Source organism: Salvelinus sp. IW2-2015, linkage group LG24 (genome assembly GCF_002910315.2).
Source record: "Salvelinus sp. IW2-2015 linkage group LG24, ASM291031v2, whole genome shotgun sequence".
In the NCBI taxonomy this organism is placed as follows: domain Eukaryota; kingdom Metazoa; phylum Chordata; class Actinopteri; order Salmoniformes; family Salmonidae; genus Salvelinus; species Salvelinus sp. IW2-2015.
The window spans coordinates 10,318,045-10,328,953 of record NC_036864.1 but is presented as its reverse complement, the minus strand read 5'-3'; the positions used below and the strand labels follow the sequence as shown (position 1 = coordinate 10,328,953).

Here is a 10,909-nt window from a genome sequence, read left to right as displayed (position 1 = left end):
TTAGAAATACTCTTATCTCTCTCAACACAGCGCTTTGATCACTGAGCTCAAAGCAGAAATAAGACAGCCGAGGAAGACTTCTTTATCGGTGTCAAACTTAAACACACACACACACACACACACACACTCGCACCTCAAACACACACACACACATGCAAAGATCCACACCCACAAAGACATGCCTGCACCCACACATCAATCAGTACTATGAAATAAAATAACTCAATGACAGTAATCTAAGGCGGAAAGATTTATTAACTCCCTTATCCTTTGATGTCTCAAAGCATGAAATTAAGTCAAGATGCAAAGTCACTTTCAGAGGTTTTATTAAAAAGTGGTGCCTGACAGTTYTGCAGAAATATTATTTACAGACGAGACACTATGGCTCTCTAGTGATTGTGTTTAAGGATGGAGGGACATTTAGTCTCTATAAAATATTATCTGTTTTGAGTTATCCCTAATGCTTCTCTGTGTTATAAACTTCATTTCCCATAAGGCCACCTGCCACAATGGTATAGTAGTGCAACCTGATTAGTACATTTGAAGTACTAAATGTCAACTCTAAACAATTTTCATTTTAAATACATAATGGATATTTACACTGTTTAATGTCAGATGGGCCGGCCAAAGTAGTCACTGTGATAATAGAATATCCRAATTCAAATGAATAATGAATGAAACAAGGCAAGATAATTAAATACCATTTTCTGTATCTATATTATTACAAAATAATTGAGCATATTTAAGGCACTGTCTGAATGTTGCTTTATTGCTAGTGAGCATTTCCTAAGGGATAGATTTCATTCTCCATTCCATGTCTATCTCAAAAGACAAACATTATTTTGTAATCTGTCCACTTTAAATGATTCAATAAAAAAATTATACAAACGAGGCCTGGATTAAAAGATGAATCCTAATGAATCCAACAAGTCTGTTGTGGCAGTGTAAAACAAACTAGTRAGGCATTGTTACAACACATGCTTTTACAACCATCATGGCATACAATAAAAAAGGTAGCTACTATTTATTACAAAAGTGACAAAGATAATATCCGTTATCAAATAAATCATATTTCTAAAATCACATAATTATGGACATTGAGAAATGTACAGTTCTATATAAATATTAGCTCWCGACTTTTACACAAAAAAAGGTACATTTTACTCTCCCAATTCTACATATTACCCAACCACCGCATCTGAGTCTAACAAATACTCTTTAAAATGCATTTGTTCTATAGGTTGTGTAGTACAATATTGACACTTATGCCATTTCCAGTTTTATCCAGTATACTGCATTATACATGTGGTAGATGTACTGAGTTAAGCCTAACAGAGAATAACAACATAAACCGACCCCTGTAATTTTGCTATATTTCTAAGGAGCAAAATGCTCATCTCCTGTGTCTTTGTGGCACCCTGTTTTTTCACAGTTGAATCCAACCACCTGCAGTGCACCAGAGAAGCTTCCCTACTCAGAGAGAATGCACTGCTTTCTCACCCTTCTTTGTAACTGATATCCATCTCATCATGCAAGGTTCACACTCTAATCGCCATTCCAATTTCCTTACATTTCCCAAAGAAAATAACAATATCCTTTAACTTTTCAGGGATAATGTAAATCAATAGCAATTTACATAAAATCMTTTTCAATGACTTTCAAGGCTTTTGTGGACCGTAGGCACCCCTGTATAAGGTAGCAGGCTGTCCACAGACAATAATTCTGTTAACACTTCCACACACACACGCTTCAGGACATGACCTTTGACCCACAGCTGTGACACATAACGGTTCCATCTAAGATCCAGAGCAGATAGATATGCAGCCTGTGAGGCTCAACAYGCCCATAACCTCAGAGCTCYACTGGAAGCATGGTGGTTTGACCAAGGGCACATTTTCAACRGATCCCAACATTTACAATGAATGTAATGTAGAGCTGAAACAAAGTCCATATTTCCACCAGAAAGACAATGATGTCTGCTCTTCACACCACTGTGACTCTGGGGTCTCCTGGCGGGCAGCCAGACCGGTTCATCAGGGCTCGGGGTGGCATSGCTCGGGGTGTGGGGAGTGCTTCCTGAGCTGCTGACCCCTGACGTGTCTAGAGGTCAAGGATCAAAAGGTGTCCTTTCATTGGCTCCAGGGGAAGGACATGAGCTGACTGGTTTAGGTGTTAAAGAATCATGGCCTCCTGGAAAGCCTCAATCCACCTGAGAGAAAATTGAGAAACCCAACATGAACTTTATTGCATTGGCACCTGGGGAAAAAATGAACTCATCAATACACGTTATATTGATAAAATAACTATATGAATGCTTTCACTCTCCCACGCTCCGGAGTTATCTGTTACAGCACGGTCCCCTCCTGGTTGATTAATACTTTATCGATCCCTAAACCAAAGGGAATTTCCATTACCTCTGTGCAGTGGGGATGTCGTCAGCCTTGAAGATATAGAACAGGGTGTTTTTGTGGTACAGTTTAAACTGCAGCTTCTGGAAAGGCCCACACTTCTCCTCCCGCAGGAAGAAGCCTAGCAGAGGCTGGCTCTCTAGAGCGGCTACGTCCTGGAGAGAGGTACACATGTCACACACCCACATACACACACCCACACCCACACMCACCGGCATAATGCACAAATGTGTGTTTGTGACTAGAGTGGCGTAGGTGTGTTACCTCGCTGGCGGCGTAGGTGTACAGGACTTTGTTCTTGATGACGAACCATAGCCTCTTCCATTGCTTCTTGTTGCCCTTTGACCTCTGTAGGTAGCCACTCATGGAGGAGTTCTCTGTGTTTGCAGACACCTCTTTGAGAGCAGCTGGGATCTTCTTCTGTTTCCTGGAGAAAGAGAATCCCCCAGATCTGCCAGTAGGAGACAGCGCCCCAGAAGCAACACGGTCACCTAGGAAACAYACGAACACAAAGCACCCTCTGACATACATACTGAATTCACAATAACAAACAATACAGGGTTTAAAATCATGACTTAACTTCAATTCATTCCATTTTTAATATTTTAAATAGCCAAAACACTTTAATATTTCATATGTATTCATGTAAAAGACGCATACTGTTCTCCTGTAGCTTGACGAAGCAGTGGTCACACACACGAGCCGGCTGGTTCTTCAAGTACTCTAGATAGAACTTACTGGACGAGCACGTCTGACACACCACCTGCAATACACACAGTGAGTGAGAAAACCACTACACACACGCGCACACACATACAAACACACACACATATGGAGTATAGTAKTGAACCATTGTAAACTAGGGCCCTTGTCCTTTCCTTACCTTCCCGCAGGCTCGGCAGTGGTGGCGTCTCCAGGTGAGGGTGAACTCACAGGTACAGACCATACACATSGTGGCCCTCAGGTCTGGGATCCAAATAGGGGCCTTAGAACCTAGAGGGGCCCCACTGTCACACACGCCATCAGCCTACACAGAGAGAGACGGTTATAGCCATTACAAGTGGATTGTAGCAAAATTATACTGGCTATGGTAACAGTGGGATCGGAGTGTACCCATATTCAGTCAGTCGAATGAGCTGGAACTATACATGCTACAAGCACGTGCATGCTCACTCACAAAACACACATGCACACACACTGCCTCACCTCCTCCTGATACACACACTGCCTCACCTCCTCCTGACGCACACACTGCCTCACCTCCTCCTGACACACACACTGCCTCACCTCCTCCTGACTCCGGCTGGATATGAAGGTGATCTTCTTCCTGGTGTGGTCGTCTATCGCCGTGGCGATGGCCGCCAGCCATTCATCTCTCTCTGTGGCCGAGCTGCCAAGCAGAAACAACAACAGAAACTTCTGTAACCAATCAAAAGCCATTAGAACTTTCCCTACAACCAATTAGAAGGGTAACKCATCAGAATGTCCATAATGTTATGCGCCACCTTCAGGTGTTCAGGTGTGTCAGTGAGCAGGTACTCACCTGGCAGACAGGATGAAGGAACGCTCCACACTCTCAATGTTCAGTTCATTCTGATACGCCTCYTGACTGGGCTTACTCACCTGAACACAATAAACAAAGGTTTTAGACTTTAGAAGAGTTTTGTCTTTAGAAGAGTTTTGTCAAGTTTAAATGTGTGTTCAGCCCTGCCTGTACTCACCTTCATCCCCGCCAGAGAGAGCATGCTGTTGAGTTTATACTGACCAGACTGAACTGGAGTGGTGTACAGAAGAATGTCATTGAACTAGAGAGAGGGACAGATACACACACCACATCAACATACAGATACTTGGGGCGTAATGTTCTGGTCTACAGACTGTGTTGGAAGTGAACTAAGCCAGTCTCTAAATAAACTGCAGAACTGTAACAGTAACGGGTCAGGTATCACACTGAGACCTCCACTACCCCGGGGGCATCAGTCAGTACTCACCAGGAAGAACATCCGTGGCTGCATGACCTTCCTGGACAGCTTCATCAGAGTGCCCTCCTTAAGAAACACCTGGGGACAAGAAGTGATCACAACAGATGAGATCACAGGTGTGTGTGTGTGTGTGTGCGTGCRTGTCATAGTGCTGGACACTCACCCTGCCCGGCTGAACAATCTCATGCTGTCCGTTCAGACTGTACTGAATATGCATCAGCTTCTGAAAGTTATCCTGAAAGATAGAGACAGACAGACCGGGGTCAGAGATAATGCTATGGGATGCCTTTGGCCGGATTCTCATGAGGATGGACATGGTGTGACGTCTCACCCCTTGTTTCATGATGTCGTTGGCATGGTTGGCCACCTCCTTCACTATGCCCAGAGCAGCTGTAAGGTCAACANTGGACATGGTGTGACGTCTCACCCCTTGTTTCATGATGTCGTTGGCATGGTTGGCCACCTCCTTCACTATGCCCAGAGCAGCTGTAAGGTCAACATGATTAACATGCTGTGAGAGTGTCTGTGAGAGAGAGATGACATCACACCGGACATTGTCAAACACAGCCTGATCAACATTGTTCCACTCACCTTGCGTGTCTTTGTAGTCAGACGAGTCCTCAGGAAGGTTCTTCAGATAATCTGTAGAAGAGCAGGGAGTTACATCAGTCCCAGATCACACTAAATCATGCTATATACAGTATGTTTTACTTAACCAGTTTATACATGTGGAGAACTGTGTCTGCTGTTACTGTGTCCACTAGGTGGCAGAGTGCTGCCGATGCACTAAATAGTGCGGGCTCCATGGGATGCCACAGCACCATAGCCGCGGGAAGTAGGGGTGCGGAGGGTGCTGCAACACCCCCTGAAAATAAAAATAAATACAAATGAATACAAAAGTAGTGCACTGGGCCTCTACTAGTATTAGCGGACCCATATAGACCTCTATAGCACGGGCAAAAAAATCTCTGCTTTGGGAAAAAAAGGTACTTGTATAATTTGATTTGATTAAGAACAGTATATTGCAGGATTCAATAGTTGGAATTGTAAGAGTTGTTGCCCTGTCCCTTTCTCTGCTATAGTCATTCTAATGGAATCCAGAAAGAACAAACCCTGTCCTCAAACACTTCCATCAAAAGGTGCAAAGTCATGWGCAAAGACACAAAACATCCAAATCAAATCCAAATCAAATCAAATTTTATTTGTCACATACACATGGTTAGCAGATGTTAATGCGAGTGTAGCGAAATGCTTGTGCTTCTAGTTCCAACCATGCAGTAATATGTAACAAGTAATCTAACCTAACAATTTCACAACAACTACCTTATACACACAAGTGTAAAGGAATGAATAAGAATATGTACATAAAAATATATTAATGAGTGATGGCCGAACGGCATAGGCAAGTTGCATAGTGGTATAGAGTTACAGTATATACATATGAGATGAGTAATGTAGGGTATGTAAACATTATATAAAGTGCTATGTTTTAAAGTGGCTAGTGATACATTTATTACATCCAATGTTTCATTATTAATGGCTGAGATGAGTCAGTATGTTGGCAGCAGCCACTCAATGTTAGTGATGGCTTGTTAACAGTCTTGATGCCTTGAGATAGAAGCTGTTTTTTCAGTCTCTCAGTCCCCGCTTTGATACACCTGTGCTGACCTCGCCTTCTGGATGATAGGGGGTGAACAGGCAGTGGCTCGGATGGTTGTTGTCCTTGATGATCTTTTGCTTCCTGTGACATTGGTGTGTAGGTGTCCTGGAGGGAAGGTATTTGCCCCCGTGATGCATTGTCAGACCTCACTACCTCTGGAGAGCCTTACGGTTGTGGGCGGAGCAGTTGCCACTCAGGCGGTGATAGAGCCCGACAGGATGCTCGCGATTGTGCATCTGTAAAACGTTGTGAGTTTTTTGTGACAGCGTGCCGAATTGTCTTTAGCCTCCTGGTTGAAGAGGCGCTGCTGCGCCTTCTCACCACGCTGTCTGTTGGGTGGACCATTTCAGTTTGTCTGTGATGTGTAAGCGAGGAACTTAAAACTTTCCACCTTCTCCATACTGTCCCCTCGATGTGGATGGGGCTGCTCCCTCTCTGTTCCTGAGTCCACGATCATCTCCCTTTGTTTTGTTGACATTGAGTGTGAGGCGTTATTCCTGACACCCACTCCGCGCTCCCTCTCCCTGTAGGCTGTCTCGTCGTTGTTGGTAATCAAGCCTACCACTGGAGTTGTCATCTGCAAACTTGAATGATTGAGTTGAGAGGCGCGTACATGGCACCACCAGTCATGGGTGAACAGGGAGTACAGGGGAGGCTGAGAACCACCCTTGTTGGCCAGTGTGAGGAGCCGTGGGAGATGTTTACCTACTCCACCTGGGGCGGCCCGTCAGGAAGTCCAGGACCCAGTTGCACAGGGCGGGTTCGAGACCCAGGGTCTCGAGCTTAATGACGAGTTTGGAGGGGACTATGGTGTTAAATGCTGAGCTGAAGTTGGATGAACAGCATTCTTACATAGGTATTCCTCTTGTCCAGATGGGTTAAGGCAGTGTGCAGTGTGATTGCGTCGTCTGTGGACCTATTGGGGCGGTAAGCAAATTGGAGTGGGTCTAGGGTGTCAAGTAGGGTGGAGGTGATATGGTCCTTGACTAGTCTCTCAAAGCACTTCATGATGACGGAAGTGAGTGCTACGGGGCGATAGTCGTTTAGCTCAGTTACCTTCGCTTTCTTGGGAAACAATGGTGGCCCTTGAAGCATGTGGGAACAGCAGACTGGGATAAGGATTGATTACATATTGTTTGTAAATACACCAGCCAGGTGGTCTGCGCATGCTCTGAGGACGCGGCTGGGGATGCCGTCCGGGCCGGCAGCCTTGCGGGTAACACGTTTAAATGTTTTCTCACGTTGCTGCATGAAGGAGAGCCGCAGGTTTGGTAGCGGGCCGTGTCAGTGGCACTGTGTGTTCCTCAAAGCGAGCAAAGAAGTGTTTAGTTTGTCTGGGAGCAAGACATCGTGGTCCACGACGGGCTGGTTTTCCTTTTTGTATACTGATTGAATGTAGACCCTCCACCATACCTCTCGTGTCTGACCGTTGAATTGCGACTCTACCGTCGTGGCCAAAAGTTTGAGAATGACACAATATTAATTTTCACAAAGTCTGCTGCCTCGGTTTGTATGATGGCAATCTGCATATACTCCAGAATGTTATGAAGATGGATCAGATGAATTGCAGTTAATCAGATGAATTGCAAAGTCCCTCTTTGCCATGCAAATGAACTGAATCCCCCAAAAACATTTCACTGCATTTCAGCCCTGCCACAAAAGGACCAACTCATCATGTCAGTGATTCTCTCATTAACACAGGTGTGAGTGTTGACGAGGACAAGGCTGGAGATCACTCTGTTCATGCTGATTGAGTTCGAATAACAGACTGGAAGCTTCAAAAGGAGGGTGGTGCTTGGAATCATTGTTCTTCCTCTGTCAACCATGGTTACCTGCGAAGAACACGTGCCGTCATCATTGCTTTGCACAAAAAGGGCTTCACAGGCAAGGATATTGCTGCCAGTAAGATTGCATCTAATCAACCATTTATCGGATCATCAAGAACTTCAGGAGAGCGGTTCAATTGTTGTGAGAGGCTTCAGTTCAGGGCGCCCAAGAAAGTCCAGCAAGCGCCAGGACTGTCTCCTAAAGTTGATTCAGCTGCGGGATCGGGGCACCACCAGTACAGAGCTTGCTCAGGAATGGCAGCAGGCAGGTGTGAGTGCATCTGCACGCACAGTGAGGCGAAGACTTTTGGAGGATGGCCTGGTGTCAAGAAGGGCAGCAAAGAAGCCACTTCTCTCCAGGAAAAACATCAGGGAAGACTGACATTCTGCAAAAGGTACAGGGATTGGACTGCTGAGGACTGGGGTAAAGTCATTTTCTCTGATGAATCCCCTTTCCGATTGTTTGGGGTAACCGGAAAAAAGCTTGTCCAGAGAAGACAGAGTGAGCGCTACCCACACTGTGTCATGCCAACAGTAAAGCATCCTGATATCTCATGTGTGGGGTTGCTTCTCAGCCAAGGAATGGGCTCACTCACAATTTTTCCTAAGAACACAGCCATGAACAAGAATGATACCAACACATCCTCCGAGAGCAACTTCTCCCAACCATCCAGGAACAGTTTGGTGACGAACAATTCCTTTTCCAGCATGATGGAGCACCTTGCCATAAGGCAAAAGTGATAAACAGTGGCTCGGGGAACAAACATCGATTTTTGGTCCATGGCCAGGAAAATCCCAGACAATCCATTGAAACTTGTGGTCAATCCTCAAGAGCCGGGTGGACAAACAAAAACCCACACATTCTGACAAACTCCAAGCATTGATTATAAGAATGGGCTGCCATCATCAGGATGTGGCCCAGAAGTTAATTGACAGCATGCCAGGGCAGATTGCAGAGGTCTTGAAAAAGAAGGGTCAACACTGCAAATTTGGACTATTTGCATCAACTTCATGTAATTGTCAATAAAAGCCTTTGACACTTATTAAATGCTTGTAATTATACTTCAGTATTCCATAGTAACATCTGACAAAAAAAAGCAAACTTTGTGGAAATTAATATTTGCGTCATTCTCAAAACTTTTGGCCTCGACTGTACTTTGTCTCTATACTGACGCTTAGCTTGTTTGATTGCCTTGGAGGGAATAGCTACATTGTTTGTATTCGGTCATGTTTCCGGTCATCTTGCCCTGATTAAAAGCAGTGGTTAGCGCTTTCAGTTTTGCGCGAATGCTGCCATCAATCCACGGTTTCTGGTTGGGGAATGTTTTAATAGACGCTGTGGGTACAACATCACCGATGCACTTGCTAATAAACTCGCTCACCGAATCAGCGTATTCATCAATGTTATTGTCCGACGCTATGCGGAACATATCCCAGTCCACGGGGGAGGGCTTTACAGGCGTMGCGGAAGTTAGAATAACAATGATCCARGGTTTTGCCAGCCCAGGCCGCGCATTCGATATGCTGATAAAATTTAAGGAGCCTTGTTTTCAGATTAGCATTGTTAAAATCCCCAGCTCCAATAAATGCAGCCTCAGGATATGTGGTTTCCAGTTCACATAGAGTCAAATKTAAAAAATTCAGGGCCGTCGATGTGTCTGCCTGGGGCGGGATATACACGACTGTGATTATGATCGAAGAGAATTCTCTTGGTAGATAATGCGGTCGGCATTTGATTGTAAGGAATTCTAGGTCAGATGAACAAAAGGACTTGAGTTCCTGTATGTTGTTATGATCACACCACGTCTCGTTAATCATAAGGCATACACCCCCGCCCTTCTTCTTCCCAGAGAGATGTTTGTTTCTGTCGGTGCGATGCGTGAAGAAGCCAGGTGGCTGTACCGACTCTGATCACGTATCCCGAGTGAGCCATGTTTCCGTGAAACAAAGAACGTTACAATCTCTGATGTCTCTCTGGAAGGCAACYCTTGCTCGGATTTCGTCTACCTTGTTGTCAAGAGACTGSACATTGGCGAGTAGTATGCTCGGGAGCGGTGCGCAATGTACCCGTCTACGGAGCCTGACAGAAGACCGCTCYGTCTGCCCCTTCTGCGGCGTCGTTGTTTTGGGTCGCCGGCTGGGATCYGATCCATTGTGCTGGGTGGTGGACCAAACAGAGGATCCGCTTCGGGAAAGTCGTATTCCTGGTCGTAATGTTGGTGAGTTGACKTTTTCTTKATCAAATAATATGGAAAAACCCCACTTTTTATGCAGTATTAATATACCATCCTTACAAACCACTTAATGTAAATGTACATTACTGTATTGTACATAGGCTGGTCATCTAGGTTTGTACCTGTAGACTTTCTATCAGCATGAAGAAAAACAATGGACAATACAGTAATTGAGTACATTGAGACATCAAGTGGTTTGTGATGAGGTGATGATGTGGCTCAGTTTGTAGAGCAAGGCACTTACATTGCCAGGATTGTGGGTTCGATTGAAAATGTATGAGCTCACTACTGTAAGTTGCTCTGGATAAGAGCGTCTACTAAAATGGAAAAGGAATGAATSCACCATTTCAGTTTTCACATAGAAATAAGTTGCATTTGCAAAGTATTTTAAAAAACTGGAAAACGTATATCAGGCAAGTATTTTTATATTCCAGAAGTATTATCATACTAACTGTTTTGTACAGATAATTATCAGACTCAAGTTACAAATGCTGGTAAACAGTCAAATACATAAAGTAAAAGAAAAAAAAATCACAAAAGCAGTGCACTGAGCCTTTCCTAGTCCTGTATTAGCAGACCGATATAGCCTCTTCAGCACAGCACCCCCCCATGTGTGTACCTGTGTATGTGTGTATATGTTGTATATATGTGTTTGTGTAATACCTGTGAGCAGAAGCTGATACTGGGGATTCTCTGTACAGGTTTCAGCAGGTAGTGCTTCAGAGCCAGGCTGGCACATCGAGGACTCATCTGGGACAGAGTACAGGAGAATTGTCACACACATTTGCATACAGTATTA

General features: G+C 44.6%; 1 protein-coding gene across 1 annotated transcript in view; it reads right to left on the bottom strand.

Annotated features, from left to right (window-relative positions):
• Positions 1-309: 309 nt before the first annotated feature.
• Positions 310-10,909, bottom strand: part of fgd6 (FYVE, RhoGEF and PH domain containing 6) — a 36,816-nt gene continuing 26,216 nt past the window's right edge. The window contains 12 exon segments of the mRNA XM_070434731.1: positions 310-2,209; positions 2,415-2,563; positions 2,673-2,899; positions 3,069-3,171; positions 3,292-3,435; positions 3,696-3,798; positions 3,952-4,031; positions 4,130-4,213; positions 4,400-4,468; positions 4,554-4,625; positions 4,818-4,876; positions 4,982-5,032. Of these exon segments, the coding sequence (XP_070290832.1) occupies positions 2,173-2,209; positions 2,415-2,563; positions 2,673-2,899; positions 3,069-3,171; positions 3,292-3,435; positions 3,696-3,798; positions 3,952-4,031; positions 4,130-4,213; positions 4,400-4,468; positions 4,554-4,625; positions 4,818-4,876; positions 4,982-5,032 (1,178 nt within the window). The 3' untranslated portion in view covers positions 310-2,172.